The sequence below is a fragment of the Eriocheir sinensis genome, chromosome 32 (genome assembly GCF_024679095.1).
Source record: "Eriocheir sinensis breed Jianghai 21 chromosome 32, ASM2467909v1, whole genome shotgun sequence".
Taxonomy (NCBI): Eukaryota; Metazoa; Arthropoda; class Malacostraca; order Decapoda; family Varunidae; genus Eriocheir; species Eriocheir sinensis.
This window is the reverse complement of record NC_066540.1, coordinates 10,735,630-10,752,895: the sequence shown is the minus strand read 5'-3', so window position 1 is coordinate 10,752,895 and position 17,266 is coordinate 10,735,630. Positions and strand designations below refer to the sequence as shown.

At 39.9% G+C, this 17,266-nt stretch overlaps 2 protein-coding genes across 6 annotated transcripts in view; both read right to left on the bottom strand.

The window, feature by feature from the left end:
• Window positions 1-4,851, bottom strand: part of LOC127006130 (serine/threonine-protein kinase greatwall-like) — a 46,470-nt gene extending 41,619 nt beyond the window's left edge. For 2 of the 5 annotated variants that reach the window (XM_050875659.1, XM_050875661.1), the window contains exons 1-2: window positions 4,691-4,835; window positions 4,512-4,562 (exon numbers count right to left, since the gene is read on the bottom strand). In XM_050875659.1, coding sequence (XP_050731616.1) covers window positions 4,512-4,562; window positions 4,691-4,726 — 87 coding nt within the window. In that variant the 5' untranslated portion in view covers window positions 4,727-4,835. Of the gene's footprint in view, window positions 1-4,511; window positions 4,563-4,690 lie in introns of all 5 variants that reach the window. The other 3 variants (XR_007759088.1, XM_050875663.1, XM_050875662.1) reach the window with 3 other exon arrangements.
• Window positions 4,852-7,152: 2,301 nt separating this feature from the next.
• The window catches only part of LOC127006129 (heparan-sulfate 6-O-sulfotransferase 2-like), a 31,278-nt gene continuing 21,164 nt past the window's right edge, over window positions 7,153-17,266 (bottom strand). The window contains exons 5-6 of the mRNA XM_050875658.1: window positions 13,285-13,450; window positions 7,153-12,596 (exon numbers count right to left, since the gene is read on the bottom strand). Coding sequence (XP_050731615.1) covers window positions 12,350-12,596; window positions 13,285-13,450 — 413 coding nt within the window. The 3' untranslated portion in view covers window positions 7,153-12,349. The remainder of the gene's footprint in view (window positions 12,597-13,284; window positions 13,451-17,266) is intronic.

Genomic DNA, 17,266 nt, shown 5'->3' with positions numbered 1-17,266 from the left:
CACAGCACAGCACAGGACACAAGTTTACAAGTCAAAGAGATGCTCAACAACCCAAAGTCAATCAAAATCATACAAAATTTGACCGAGAGAAGTGTGGAGATGCCGTTTGAAAGCATTAACAGAATTCACCTCGACAACTGATTCGGGTAAATTATTCCAAATGCTAATGACCCGCACTCAGAAGAAGCGAGCTCGAACATCAGTGTTGTAACAAGGAACAAAAAGCTTAAAGGAGTGGCCTCTTGTGTCTCTGTTGAGATTTCTAACCAAGAGGTGACCTAGATTCGGACAAAACACTTTCAGAATGTTGAACACCATGAGATCAGCTCTAATTAATCTTCCTTTAATGGAATAAAGACTCAATCTAGCGAGACGTTCACTATATGGCAGATCATGGAAACCGGTAATTTTCTTGGTCCACCTCCTCTGAACATTTTCTAAAAGCCTAATGTCTCCTGTATAACCAGTGAACCAAACCACGGAGGCAAAGTCCAAGATAGGGCGAATATGCGAGATAAAAACTGCCTTCATGAAATCAGATCTGCAAAGGGTACCCTTTAGAATACTGTAACCAATGCCTCCAGCCTTGCCAGTGATTTCTCTCACATGCAAATGAAACTTTAGAGAGGAATCCACCCTAACCCCAAGATCCTTATAGTTATCTACATCTTGTATGGGTTGGTTTCCAATAAATTATGGTAAAGGAGCAGGAGCATAAAGGAAATTCCTATAAAAGTTCATTCTGGCACATTTACCAACTGAGAAAGATAAACCCCAAGAGCTGCTTGTGTTGTAAAGAGTGTTGATGTCTCTTTCCAAAATACTGTGAGAAATTAATTGGTTAGACTTAGAAATTTCAGTAGCTAGGTATAATTTAAGATCATCAGCAAATAAACACCCTGCCTGGTCAAACTCTTTCGCCTCTGCCTGTCAACATCTACCTTTCCTTCTTGCTGGAAGTATGCCTTCATACAGCCTGTGCCTAAGAAGGGTGACCGCTCCAATCCCTCAAACTACCGTCCTATAGCTTTACTTTCTTGTCTATCTAAAGCTTTTGAATCAATCCTTAACCGGAAGATTCAAAAGCACCTTTCCACTTCTGACCTTCTATCTGATCGCCAGTATGAGTTCCGCAAGGGGCGTTCTACTGGTGATCTCCTAGCCTTCTTAACTGACTCTTGGTCATCCTCTCTTAGCCGTTTCAGTGAAACTTTTGCTATTGCGCTGGACATATCAAAAGCTTTTGATAGGGTCTGGCACAAATCTTTGCTTTCTAAACTACCCTCCTACGGTTTCTATCCTTCTCTCTGTACCTTTATCTCCAGTTTCCTTTCTGACCGTTCTATTTCTGCCGTGGTAGATGGTCACTGTTCTTCCCCTAAATCTATTAACAGTGGTGTCCCACAGGGTTCTGTCCTATCTCCCACTCTTTTTCTGTTGTTCATTGATGATCTTCTTTCCAAAACGAACTGTCCTATCCATTCCTACGCCGATGATTCCACTCTGCATTACTCAACTTCTTTTAATAGGAGACCCACCATTCAGGAACTTAACGACTCAAGGCTGGAGGCTGCAGAACGCTTAGCCTCAGACCTTACTATTATTTCCGACTGGGGCAAGAAGAACCTGGTGTCCTTCAATGCCTCAAAAACACAGTTTCTCCACCTATCCACTCGACACAATCTTCCAAACAACTATCCCCTATTCTTTGACAACACCCAGCTATCACCTTCCTCAACACTAAACATCCTCGGTCTATCCTTAACTCAAAATCTCAACTGGAAACTTCATAGCCTCCTCGAGGCTGGGCGTTCTGTACCGTCTCCGCCAGTTCTTCTCCCCTGCACAGTTGCTGTCCATATACAGGGGCCTTGTCCGCCCTCGTATGGAGTACACATCTCATGTGTGGGGGGGCTCCACTCACACAGCTCTTCTGGACAGAGTGGAGGCTAAGGCTCTTCGTCTCATCAGCTCTCCTCCTCATACTGATAGTCTTCTACCTCTTAAATTCCGCCGCAATGTTGCCTCTCTATCTTCTATCGATATTTCCACGCTGACTGCTCTTCTGAACTTGCTAACTGCATGCCTCCCCCCCTCCCGCGGCCCCGCTGCACTCGACTTTCTACTCGTGCTCATCCCTATACTGTCCAAACCCCTTATGCAAGAGTTAACCAGCATCTTCACTCTTTCATCCCTCACGCTGGTAAACTCTGGAACAATCTTCCTTCATCTGTATTTCCTCCTGCCTACGACTTGAACTCTTTCAAGAGGAGGGTGTCAGGACACCTCTCCTCCCGAAACTGACCTATCTTTCGGCCACCTCTTTGGATTCTTTTTAGGAGCAGCAAGTAGCGGGCTTTTTTTATTAATGTTTACTTTTTTTGTGCCCTTGAACTGTCTCCTTTGCTGTAAAAAAAAGAAAGAAAAAAAAAAGAGAAAAAGGGACAACCACTGCTTACTTCCGCTCTATAACTCTTACTACTATGGACAACTACTTGCATCTTTCTCCCACTCAAATAGTCTTTCAGCCATCCCAGCAAACACCCCCCAATCCCAATACTAGACAGCATTGTGAGTAATAATCTATGATTAACAACATCAAAAGCTTTCTTGAAATCAAAAAATATCATATCCACTGACATACCACTATCATAGAAATGAGTCACACAGTCATAAGTATACAACAGTTGCTCGAAAACTGATCTACCTGATCTAAAACCATACTGATGCTGTGAAAGTACGTTATTATCTTCCAAATAAGAAGTAAGTTGAGACACAATTATTCTTTCAAAAGATTTACAGCACACTGATGTCAAACTGATTGGTCAACAGTTGAGGGGATCAGAATGGATTCCACCTTTGAAAAGTGGCATAACATTAGCATCTTTCCAGTCTGATGGGACTTGCATTGATAAAAGAGATTTTCTGAACAACAAGATCAAAGGATAACTAATGGAGGGGGCACATCTCTTTAAAAATACTAAAGGTAAACCATCAGGGCCACAACAAGCAGATTTCAACTTAGAAAGGATAATCTTAATTTTAAAAATATCAAAACTAAATATATTAAATATAAATGAATTGTCACAATGCTGAACAGGATAAGGATTCAATAAGTCAGCAGAAGAAAATACACCAGAGAAAGCATCAACAAAAAGATCTGCCATGTCAGTTGTGTCAGTGCACCAGCCATTATCTCCATACAGCGGTCCAATAGTAGGACGCTGAACCTTCTTACTACGAAGATAGGAGTGAAAATGTTTAACATCAGGATTTCCGGGAGAAACTAAAGATCTTTCATATTTAATTACAGATTGATGGACAGCATCTTTATATTGAACAGATATTGTCTTAAAAGAATGCCACAACCTCAAGGCTATTGGGGAAGATCTGCCAAACTTTGACCGAGCATCCTTATACTCCAACCATACTTGGCGTTTATGCCGTTTTAAAGAAAGAGGTATAGATTTTGCCCAAGGAGGTTTCCTGATTCCTGATGCATTCTTAATTGGAATAAATAGCTGAATGGCATTAAGCATTAAACTTTTAAATCTTAAATATGATTGTTCAATATCTAAGCCAAGGAATTCATTGTCCCAATCAAAATTAAAAATGTGATGGTTTAACAAAGTGTAGTTGCCATTAAAAAAGTCAAAATTGTTATGTACATTATTGATGTTTGGATTAGAACTAAATATATACTCAAACAAGACTGGAAAATGGTCACAACCTGGAAAGGGGTCTATTAGATCGACATGGGAAATTCTATCATCTTCAGATGTAAAGACCAAGTCAAGTATATTATTAGACCAGACATAAGTACATTGCGTAACCCACTGTATAAGACCCAAAGATGAAAACAAATCTAGAAATCTAATATCAATAGAGGAAGTGCAATAAGGAACCTCAGTGGACCAGACAACAGTAGGGAGATTAGTCACCAACCAGGATTAATTCTTTACCAACACAGAAATATTCCAGGTATGAAACAAGAGCAATATTATCTTCCAAAGAATTACTTGGGGGCCTGTAAACTACTAATATGGTAACGCGAAAATCAGACAAAAATACCCCAACAGTATTCGGATGAGCTGAATAAGTTTTCCCCACTTTAATATCATCTCGAATGTAAATCCCAACACCGTGAATTCTTAGATTTAAGGGAGTCATTTTGGAAAAATTTATAACCCGATATACTGATAACTGGATCAGAAACATTGCAAGTTAGCCATGTTTCACAAACACATTATACCCCAATACTGTGACTAGAAATGAACTCTGCCAAAAAGTTAACTTTATTAATTAAACAGTTGAGATTCAAAAGAACAAAAGTAATGAAGAGATTATCTACAGAAGAATTACCCAGATTTTGCTGAGATGAAACTTCTATGTGAGGTTTTTTTGAGGGTTCCCATCTTTTGAACATACTTCAAGGTTAGAGGCAGAGGTGCTGGGTGCTGCGAGATAGTTCCGCCCCCACCCTGAAACATGCGGGGGGTGGCAACACTAACCTCAAGAGAGCGTAGTGAAGTATCCAGGTGTAAAGAAGTACCAAGGAGGACCTAAGAAGCGATACAAAGCAGAACAGCTCAAGAGGAACAAGGCGCCCCTCTCCCCGCCTGTCAACATGTTGCGTCACGCAGAGGACAAGGATGTTTACTAGTTCTACGAGGCAGTGCATGTAACCAACCTTTTTAGCATTGCTCTCTGCCCCCTCGTCGTCCATGGCCTCGTCTTCATGCAGGAGTGTTCCCCGTGGTCGCCGTGCAGTGTTCAAGTTTAAACCTGCGCCGCCGCCTGTGTTTGCGTGTGTCCCTGATGATGGCGATGATGCTGCCGGGGGTTATTCAGCCTTGGAAACGGAACCTCCAGTTGCAGACTGCATTATATTAAGAACATAATTATGCAAGTGTATATTTATAGTTTCCAGGATAGCGAGTGAAAGTTCATGAACATATTTTAATCAGTCCTATTCATTATCACTAGACATGGCCAACAGCAAAAAACAAAAAAACAAACAAAAACTTTCTAAATGCTCGATCTCCACCTGTCCCTGTCTGATACTGTACGTACTCCATTATGCTCCACCAAATGTTCTACCTAGTAATTAATTATCGATCCTCAGCAGCATACCAACATATATGAGGGAGAGATGGTGGGCCAAGCCATATGGCAAGACTCGATCTTTCCTATGGACAGTATGGAGGAGGTGTGCTTGTATTCAGTTTCAAATCAAAGTAACACACGTTGTATATTACAACAAAGCAGCAGTTTGTTTTTATCTAACATAGCGCTGTTTACTTACAAAATATTCCTTCATCATTTGGCTCTTTCCTTTATTAATATCATACCCGTAGTACCTATGTAGTGCAGCGACTAGGCCTGATAAGGGAGCCTCCCATAACCCACTTGGCGAGTGGGGTACCTCGATCTTTGGCCGACTCGGTAAGGACTAAGGAGTGGCTGTCCCGTCACGCTGGTCGCGGGTTCAATCGGATCAATCCCAGGCAGCCGGCGAATACCCTCTCCTTGTCTTGATTAATTTCTCGTGTGTTTCGATACACGCAGAGGTCGTGTGGGGCCGAGAGAGTAGCAGAAATGAGAGAAAAATCTCGGGGCATGACACCTATTTTCAGTTTTCAGCAGATGATGAAACAATTAAGTTTCGTCCGAACCGTCCATCCATACCCGTGGAGATGCATGGCTCGGTCAGAATTTCAGAAAGGTGGGAGCTGCAACCTCTGACCTTGTTATATTTAAATGGGGCAGAAGGATCTTGGTGTCCTTCAGTGCCTCAAATACTCAATATCTCCAGCTGTCAACTTGACACAGTGTCTTTCTTCGGACAATTTACAGTTTCACCCAACCAACGATTTTCTTACGTGGTTCGTGTTTTTCTGGTGATAAATGTAGTGAATTGCATGATTTTGTACATCATTTCTGTCGCAAATGTCTACTTTTCAAGTTATGCCATTGTCGTTTTGAAACAATCCAGCAAAGTTATTAACCCTCAATCAAATTACCAGTACGGATTCTGCAAGGGGTGTTATACTGGTGAGCTTGCCTTCCTAACTGACAGATGGTCATCCTCTTACAACCATTTCAGTGAAATATTTGCTGCTGCCATTGATATCTCAAAGGCTTTTGACAGTCCGGCATAAATCTTACTTTCTAAATTCTAGATTCTATCCCTCCCTCTGTACTATGATCTCCAGTTTCCTTTCAGATTGATGTATCTCTGCTGTGGTCTGGTGTGGTCTGTGATCATGTTCTACCCCAAAACCTATAAACAGTGGTGTTCTGTAGGGCTTATTCGTTCTCCTAGTCTCTTTTTATTGTTCAATAATGATCTTTCAAAAACAAACTATTCTCTCCATTCCTATGCCTATTGCATCTTTTTTTTTTAAGATCTTTCTAAAAGGAATTACAGGACACAGTAAATAATTTACTGTGTCAAAGGTTAAGTATTCTGTAGTGTCGTGGACACTACAGAATACTTAACCTCTAACCTTGTTATATTTAAATGGGGCAGAAGGATCTTGGTGTCCTTCAATGCCTCAAATACTCAATATTGTAGTGACACAACTAGCCTGATGGGTGAGCCTCCCATAACTCCCTCTGCCAGAGGGGTACCTCTTTGGCCGACTGGTAAAGGAGTGGCTCTCCCGTTACGCTGGCCGCGGGTTCGATCCCCGGCGCCGGCAATCCTTTCCTTGTCTGGATTAATTTCTCGTGTGTTTCGTTACACGCAGAGGACGTGTGTGAGTGTAGAAAAGAGAAAATTCTGGCATTTCAATATTTCCAGCTGTCAACTTGACAGTTTTTTTCTTCTCTTCCTTTGTAACTATAATGCTATGGGTTGCTTAGGAATTCTTTTCTTCTTCATAACTTTTTTTCCTTTTTCCAACTACGTATTTACCATCAGTGATTTCTTGTAGTTTAATTGTTTCCTGTTTGGGACTGATCTTATGTCACAAAATTGGTCAAGGTCAATCAGCATGATTCATGCAAAACTTGTAAATGATGGCACTATATTTGAAAGCATGAAAATTTTGGTGTCAGGACAGATGTCATGAATGCTAGATGAGTGACAAAACTCCAACGAATGTTGTAAGTTTCACCAACATTGCAGATTACATGAAAAATTCATCATCATACTCATAAGATCCAACTTTATTGTGGTTTGAGACATTACTCACATGTTGAAAATAGAATGAGCCTAAGTGGGTGCCATAATATTCTAAATACATATGTCAACACAAACTGAGTGCTTTGTGGATAAATAACTGAACAAACATACAAATCTAGTATGAGTTAATGGTGATTCATATGTGTTATTACAGTAACTTCTGCTGCATATTCAGGAACTTTAAAACTACATTTATATACAAATCTTACTATATGTAAATTAATTGATTTTCTATACAGTAAACCCTCTATAAAGTAGACCTCAGTATACCATTTTTTAATATTTTTTGATGTGCCAGCCTATGGCGCCGGTTGGCTTTCTTGAGGGGCCTCGTTGGTGGTCGGCCCCAACCCATCATGGCGCAGGCAAGTGTTTTATAGTGGCGCCATCTTTTCTTGCAGGGCTCTTGACACATATTTGTAAATCAGACTAAAATCTGTATGATATAAAATGTGTGTCCAGACATCATCCAGATGGATGTTGTATGTCAGACGAAAATCTACCTTATAACTTAACCCCTACACTACGGCCGGGCCAAAACAGCGCCCCGCGCTGTATCCAGGATCGCCGGATGCGCCGAATTTCAAATGTCGCTATTGAATATAACAAGTTTTCAGCCATAAACTCAACACAATCATCATGTAATACATATGAAAACATGCACAATTAAATGGTGCACATAAAGAAACTCACTATGGCCGGGCCAAAGCAGCGCCCTGCGCCGTATCAGGGATCGCCATTACTCATGTATTATAAATTAAAACATGCAGAATTAAATGGTGCACATAAAGAAACATAAATTAATTGATAATTTTGAGATGTAAGCATAAACATAGAGATAAAATAACTCATATATTGGCAGAAGCGAGCCAGGACACAGTATGCGCGTCCTCGGATATGGTACGGGGCACGCAAGGACGCAGTATACGCGTTCCTGTGTTGAAGGGGTTAACAGCAAGGAATTTGGTGTGTCCTTTCAAAACAAAGGCTGTCAGTCTATCAGGTGCTGTCCCACCTGAACCCTCATGCGTAAGGCAAGAGAAGCATGGCCGCTCATTGGTTGATCTTATTTTTTCTATCATACTGTCACATACAGGCAACAATTAAACTAATTTTCAAAGTCAACGATAATTTAGATTTGCATGCACAAGATGCAGCTCATAACTTATTCATTCAGAAGCTTACCTGACCTGCATGGTGTGCCTCAAACTTTATTTAATTTACAACTACAACCAACTCCACCCTCACTGCCACATCATTGCACACCTGTACTCTAAAGATGTATGAATTATATTCATACAGCTCTGCACTACTTCAACTCTCCTGTGATGCCTTCTCCTTTTTGCAAAAACTAATCAGAATTGCTGGTAAACACTGAAACAGCTTTGCTTGGGTATTCATGAGTTTTTAACTAAGGATATTTTGGATTTTTTGGCTATTCTAGATGAGTGGCTGAGTGGTCAGCATGCAGGTGCAGCATCCAGAACCTGGGTCCCACCTGTTGCCACAAGCTGACAATTAGTCATCACTGAGTAGCCTAAGACTACATACATGCTGTCCTGATGACCACGTCAACACGGACTCTAGATTCTCTCTAAAAACCAAGATAACACCACTATAAACACTTGCCTGTGCCACAACAGTCTGAGGCTGACCATCAGGCCCCACCAAGAAAGCCTATCACCTCCATAGGCAAAACGTAAAAAAAAAATATATATATATGAATATAAAAAAAATAAATAAATAAATAAATAAAGGCTGATTTATAAAGGGTTTACTGTATTTTCAAAAGGGGACACTGAAACTTGTTTCATATGTGTTTTTGATGCTTAGCAACTTATTATCTTGAGGATGTTATATTCCGGAAAAAAAAATGTAATGTCTTGACTTTACAATGAATTCAGTGCAAGCTAATGAAGAACAATGGCAGGTCTTGTTAGGGAGTCATAAGGTAGACTGGCTTGGCCTACGGCATTATGAACTCACTCAGCATGAGTTTGTGGCGTTGTCGATACCTGTGCTGAAGGACAAAAATTTAGATTTTCAAGTCGCTTGTGCTCCCTGTTTTACTCTACGAGACATGGCTATGAGACATGAACAATGAATAGTGACTTGAAGAGGTGAATTGATGCATGTGGTAATAATTGCCTACGCAAAATCATGGAATATCACTAGTATGACTGTCAATCCAGCGACTACTCTGTGAGACTGATTTAAGGCCTATTATCTGCAGAGTCTGTGAATGCCAACTGTGGCATGTGGCACAGTACCCAGAAGCCAATCCTGCTCACCAGATTGTTTCTGTAAGAGACAATCATGAGTGAAGGAGGCCAAGGGGACACCCATAGAGCTTGTGGCTTGAGCAAGCCGACAGATCCTGCCAAGAAGTACTAATAATGGGAAGGGGGCCTATATGGAGACTTGCCTGGAGGAGCTCCCAGGTTTGGCATCGTATGGTTGGCGAGGCGATGCGCACCCCAGCGTATGAACCTACTGACTGGTAATGCATTGTGTATTGATGAAACTTAGATCTATACACATTATCAGCCCTAAATTTCATACAAACATTAAATATTATCTATGGCACTTGTAGTCATAATTTTGCCAAAGAAATTCATTAAAAATTACTCAGCCTCTAGGATAGTTAAATATCACAGCAATTCTTTAAATACTAACAATTCAGTATTAAAACTTAGTAATAATATACAGTAGGACTTCACCAATAACATCTAATTGGTGGCTGAAAAATGCTGCTATCAACAAAAACTTATTTAGTGACACAGAAATATGTGAATGATGACTGGTGCCTCCATCCTTGGACTTTCACCCATTTTCCTATTTGTAACTCTATCAGTACTTCTTTTAGCTGAAATAAGAAGAATCCTAATTGAATCAACAGGAGTAACATATATTTCACCTTAAAGGAGTTAATGAGATGTCTGACATGATTATTATTCTAAGGCTTGTGCATAGTGGCTATTGTGCAGTGCCACTTGACTCATCTCCATGCTCATCATAAACATCATTAAAAGCAACCCTTACACTTACGATTATAGAGGCAAAACTATCACACAGCAGCATACCCACCACTTTAATTCATACAGCATGAGAACTTTTGAGCTTGTGGGTGATCCATCTTCAACTAAGAAGAGAAAACAATGCAATGAATCAAGTGTCATTTGTGGCATAGCATCAAGTGGTACCAAAAACAAACAGTACAAAAGAGTCAACCTGAGGGGATGGTCATATTATGCAAATTAGTACAGTGAAATATCAGGATAGCACTCAATATTGTGCTTCCAATTGGATCAGGAGTCACAAACATGTGATGCGTTGTGCATAAAACAGGGCTCGGTGAACTACCCTTGATTGCAGCCAGATCACCCATACTTCTGAGGTTCTCATCATCATCACCATCATTTCATTGACACCTGCTCCTAGGAGCTCCCACCAGGGGATGGCCACGGTAGAAGAGTTTCCAACTTTCTCTGTCCAGACACTCCCTCCTTGCCTGCTCAAAGTTTCTCAAAGATCTTTCCCCCCTTTCCCTAAAATACTCTTGCACCCTATCTCTCCATTTCACTGGAGGTCATCCTCTAGCATTCCCTCCCTCTATCTCACTCACATACAACCTTCTGGTCATCCTACTCTCCTCCATTTGCTCCATCTGGCCAAACCACTTTAATGTCTGTCGCTTCACTTTTTCCACCACTCCACACTTCTTCCCTTCACCCCTGTGACACATTCCAAAACGCTCGTACACACTTTCATTACTCATTCCATCCATTTTACTCACACCATAAGCACTCCTCAAATAACTAATTTCCACTGCCTGCACTCTACACCTCTGACTTTCATTCCAGGTTCTCACACTGGTTTAAAGTGGTGTGTATGCTGTTGTGATATTTTTGTCTATATAACCAAGAGTTGTAAGGGTTGGCTCTGATAAGTTTGATGTGCTGCAGGAAGTGTGTGAGTCTGGGGCGAGAGGCCAGGCAGGGGACACCATCATAAGTACAACAGTAAGTCACAATAGCATCAATGTGCAATCCTCAAATTAATTATCACATCAAACATCTTATTAGCTCCTCCAAGATGAATTTTATATTACTCACATCAATTTAATTCAATATTAATCACATTGAGTTTAATAAAGATTCATATTATTTCAGCTAAAAAAAATAGTGATAAGAATTCAAATGGGAAAAGTGGATGCACGTCCTGGGGTGGCAGCACCAAAAAATCTCTCTGCACAACAAAACGAAGATGCAAGTCTGGCAGCTATGTCATTGAGATGGTGCCAAACAACCACTATCCATGATGCATTCAGATGTTTCTTTCCAGCAAAAAATCTGTTCAAGAAAATCCAAAATTATTGTGAAAACTCAGTATCCATTCTAACTTCAGTGTTATCATCGAGAATAGTATTTAGGAATTCTATATTGGAGAGATCCTACTGTACATGTTGCAAATTATGCATAATGCAACACAAACATAAGAAAAACTAAAAAAAAATCTATTTATTGTAAGGTCTAGTACATACATATTTCCTGCATAAGTATTTTAGCACTACAATGTTGAGTATGTAACAGGTCATTTCACATTCAAAAGTTTATAACATAGTTAAATTATTATTTACCTATGTTGATATGTATTCCTTAACACATTATCTTCATAACCTTAGAATAGATAGATGTTCTGGACTAACTATGAGACTACCATCATCAAAACAGTAATCTTGCACATATGACTGAATCAGACATTTATTTCTTATAAAAGTTAATAATTTGCCTTTCATATCACCTTATTCATACCTTATTTTAATATCTGAAAGTTTGGGCAAATTTGCTAAGCGCTGTTTAGCTGGTCAAGGTATGATCCTGATGATCAAGATCTGGTGGCATTTTCAGATTGAAAGGCTCAATCAGTAAGTTTTCTCTCTTTAATATATTATTTCTGTGTAAGTTTCTTATATTAATTTCATTGCTGCCAGCACAAATATCATCAGTATTTATGTAAAGAAAATTGGGAATATTTTGTCTTAGCTTTTCTTGACACAATATCAAAATTAAGTAAAACATGAACTAGAACATAAACATTAAATATAATTTGTATAGTAGGAATGAGTAATAAAAAAATATATACACATAGGCGTAAGTATCACCCTTGTTGATCTAAATCTGCCCAGGGAAATGTACTTTTCCCCATATTACTGAAGTGTTCCTCAAAATGTTTGTCTTGGGATGACAGCTTCTTGAAGCGCTGATGGAGGAGTTCTACAGCATACTTGTATAGCTGCACATCTAAAGAATTCAGTTCCTCAATGCGCCTCAGCGTCTCAACATCAAAGTCCTTCATAGCCATGTCTGTGATGGTTTGGTTGTACTGTTTGAAACGCACTCTGAACCTGAAGCATTGTAAGAAAAGATGACATTTTTTATCTAAACTTTGAAATATACATTGATGACATCACAAAGAAATAAAGTTTTAGATGATCATATACCTCATCCTTTTTAAGGGATAAGGCCTTGGACTAGCAAGCACAGCAATACAGTTCCTGAGATGCTACATTAAAGCAGCAGACAGGAAAAAAATAGTAATGAGGGCATTTTGAAAGAGTAACCAAATTGAATATAACTGGACCTGAGACAGAGGTAAAGCTTCAGTATGGTAAAGGCCTAAGACTTAATTTGGACTAGAAGATGTATATGGTCTGCATGTTTGTAATGTTAATATTAAATGTCAACAATTATGTGTAGACCAGTTTTCTAACCTACCTATTTCAAATTCTCATTACACAAGTCACTGCTGCCCAGTATTCCGATAAAGCTATAAGAGCGTAAGGATCAATATTTCAAAGGAATTTTGTTCACATCCACAGGTAATGACACACCTGAAATCAGCTGATTCATTGGCTACCTGTTGTGTTTTGCAGGCCTGGGCAATGTTTACTGGGTTATCTCAATCATAAACAAAGGTATATACGATGAAAGCAGAATGGTTATATTATAAAACAGCTTCATGAAAATGTTATATTATCAGGTGCATGTAACATCTTTTTAATATATAAATAAAAGTTCATTTGGTCAACATACCTAAGATTAAAAGTCACTTCAAACAAGTACTGACTGATCTCTTGCTCCTCAGTCAGGCCAAAGAATGCCATCTTTTTCAGGTTGTTCTTTGCCGAGAGCAGCATTATCCTCCCCCTCTCCTCAGGGTTCATCATGGAGGTGTTGTAGCAGCCCACTAGTGACAGATCTACAAAGAAAAATTATGATGTATCATCTACAGATTACTTCTCAACTAAAGAAAATTGATTAAAAATAATTATCTGACATTTTGTATATGGACTGAGAAAACAGAATGAATGTTGCATGTTTAGAAACCAAGGTCCACAGATACAACTTGATTTAAAATAATTTTATGTACAATTTCTTTATTTAAGATTTTTTTTGTCATGAGTCTGGTAAAAAGTTCTCCCTACAAAGAAACAAAAAAAATGGTCTGTTTCTATACCCCAATCCTCCTAAATCTAGCATATGTCAATTAACTCTTGACATTTGAAAAACATATATCTACACTGCACAAAAAAGTTACCCTGCCAACAGATTTCAGGGAGCACACTACCTATCAAACCACAAAAATTATATAACTTTGAACTCCTAGAAAAGCTTGTTATGTACTTTATTGCATTTTCTTTTTTTCCTGAGCACCTTTTTGAGATGTTTTGGAACAGTATCAGTCAAATGTTGAAGAGTTTCAGGCTTGAACTCTGCCCAACGATTGTGAAGCTCTGCTTCTAGCTTGGATAGTCTGGAGGTGTCATGCCATGTAGCTTGGTCTTCAATATTGCCCAAAGGTTCACTACTGGATATATATCTGGTGAATTACTAGGACAGTCTTTTATTGAGTCATTTTCAAAGTTCATTTTTTACAATTTTAGCAGTACAGGTAACTCTTGCTTTACACGAGTTTGGTTAACGCATTTTTTAAATAATGCGGGGTCCAAAATCCAAACAAATGTTTAATTTACACGTTTTTTCACTTATACGCGATATTTTATGAAGTGGCCACCAAATGTCTTACGCAACTGGACTCACACGGCGCCGTGGTCACACAGCTGAGCTCAGTTCTTTTCGCGCGCCACTTGAACAACAATACAGTACCCACGTTACTCAACAATAGGGGTGGGCAGGTACCGGTACCTGTACTGGTACATACGATACCAGTACCGGTACATACGGTACCAGCTATACGGTACGGTACCAGTACCAGACTGCTCAGTACCGGTACCAATACTAGCCAGTCGCTCATGGTGTCCCTCATTTCTTCCTCACACGAGTGAGGCTGAGACTGAGTGCCTGAGTGGATATCTCAGTGATATGGATATTCTCTCTCTCTCTCTCTCTCCATTGAATGAAGTGAATATTTATTTTTCGATAGAAACCTACCTCTTGTTTGATTTACATTGTTTTTGATTTACGCGACCTCTTCAAGGACACAATACTCGCGTAAATCGAGAGTTACCTGTATAAGTGGGTGCTCCATCCTGCTGAAAATATTGACTTGAGTCATTTCAAAAGACAACTCAAGGTAATCCATTAACAGTTCTAAATAAATTTCTTTAGTGAAAGTAGGCTTTTTAGGGAATATTACAAGAGTACCAAGGCCATGGTAAGTAAAACATCCCCAAACAATTATCTTCTGAGGGTTTTTGTGATTTCCTGAGTAAAGCAAGGGTCATTGGGATCAGACTCTGGGCGCCTATACGCTTTGTTAGATATTGTACCACTCACAAAAAATACTTTTATTAGACCACAATACTGTGTGCCACTTACTTGAAGTCCAATGTTGATATTTCTAGGTAAACTGGATAATTTTCTTTAAGTCAAATACAAGTGTCTTTTTCTTGGCATAATAGCTGCAGTACCCAAGGTCATGGCACAGAGTGTCATGGACTGTACAAAGGGAGACACTGGCAAATAAATTATGATTCAGTCTCTTGGTGTCCTGTAAGGCTGGGATTAACTTCTATCTGCCTACTGAACTCTCAGAACTCTTATGGGACCTCCCTGATGGCTTTTGTGGGAGGGATAAGGCTTTCCTCACAACAGTTCTGAAATTCTGCTCACTGTCCTGGACAGTGAGCAGCTTCAAATTCTTCTGAATGCAAATTTCTTTGCTACTACAATTTGCTTTTTGTAGATATATGATAGCCTGGATGGTTTTCTCATCAGTGCAGTTTTCACCCATATCTATTGGGTTATAATACTTAAAAAGAAAGGTGCGACATGAGCAGAAAACAGGGAGTCAGACTCATATATCCACCCTCCTTGGCGACTGATGGAGCACGGAGTGAATGAGTGGTGACTCTGGTGCCCTAGTTAGAGAAGGAGGGGATGTACCTCACTGCCCTCCTTATGATAATCTCTCTACCTTGTATTGCCACCTTGAGAGATGATTATTATCACACTTTAAACAGAAAGATACAATGTTGTCCCCGAGCTGCTATAACTTTACATGCTGACTCCACAGTGGACATGCTAGACATGAACATAACTGTTTCTAGAACATCATTTGTTATAGAAATAGACCATTAAAAAAAGAGAGAGAGAGAGAGAGAGAGAGAGAAAATAGAGAAGTTACAATGAAGTTAAAAAACAGATATAGTATGTACTATGATCTATGAGTATGTTATGCATCAAAGAAATATTTGTATGGGACATGAGATTGAGCGGCGATCATGTTAGTGCTTGCTTGTACTGTTGTACACTGCCATGTACAGTTATCGTCAGAGGCAGTCATGGCGCGCCACCTTGGGTTGAGTGATGAACAGATTTACTCTGAGTTATTCATTTAGTATTTAATTTTGAAAAATAACTGAAAAGTCAGAATGATTGAATCACTGATTCTGATGACTGATACTGATTGACTGAATGAGTCCGATTCACTGAAAAAAAAAAAATCTGTGAGCATGCCACACTGCAAATGTCTTCAGTAGTTTTCTAAGTACTGCAAAAAGTACCGCAGGATTTTTTAGTGCGGTCCGTGGTAGTGCGGTATTTTCAGAAAGTTTGCGGTAGTGTGGTACTTTTTTTGTGATGCTGTACTACCGCACTACCGCATGTGCCCACCTCTGGTCTTAACATAGAACTTATTTGACTTTTTTAATGTCTTGAATGAAAACTGTATAAAAATGTTTCGTCAGGGCTGCTTGATATATCATAATAAGGTAAAACCTTCCACTCTATTGAATTTATTTCCTTTCTCAATATCATATTTTGTGTATCTATAACAAATTTACTCCTAAACATCCCTTCTCTTTGAATAATATTATGTACAGTACTGTCTCCAGGACTACGAGTTTCAAGTTTGCGATTCACCGAGTTGGCAATAGGGACCCAAAAAATTTGATTTTTATTGAAAACTGAAATTGCAATATGACCCGAAAGGAAAAGGAAAAGGCTGTTAAAACCGTTTTTTTCACACCTTGTTGTGGTCCTTGACTCCCATTCTTGCTCTTACTCACCCCTCGGCCTTTCCATTGGCCGTGGGAAGCATGGTGAGTGGGATCCGGGCAGCCAGGCAATGTGTGCGAGCAGCCCCGACCGCGCGCTGGACTTGAGCAGCTGACGGGCGCCTGATGATGCTGATGGTGATGATGAGTATCGGTGGCATGGCCTTTGCATTGGCGCCACCCAAACGGTATCTTCATTGGGGCCCGTGTGTGAGTGGCTGTGTTTATTGTGGGCCCAGGCTCCTCAACTTGCTAATTCTTATTTTACACATGTTGTGCGGGACTTCTTTCTTTTCTTCCAGAAAAGAAAGGGGTCCCATGCAACAAGTGGAAAATAAGAATTAGCAAATTGAGAAGCCCAAACCCATAATAAACACAGCCACACACACACAGGCCCCGGCAAAAATACCGTTCAGGTGGCACTGATGCAAAGGACACGCTGCTGACATTCATCATCACCATCACCATCACCATCATCAGCTGCCCGTCAGCTGTTCGGGCCCAGCGCGCAGCTGGGGTTGTCTGCACACATGCGCTTGGCCATCCAAGTGCAAGAT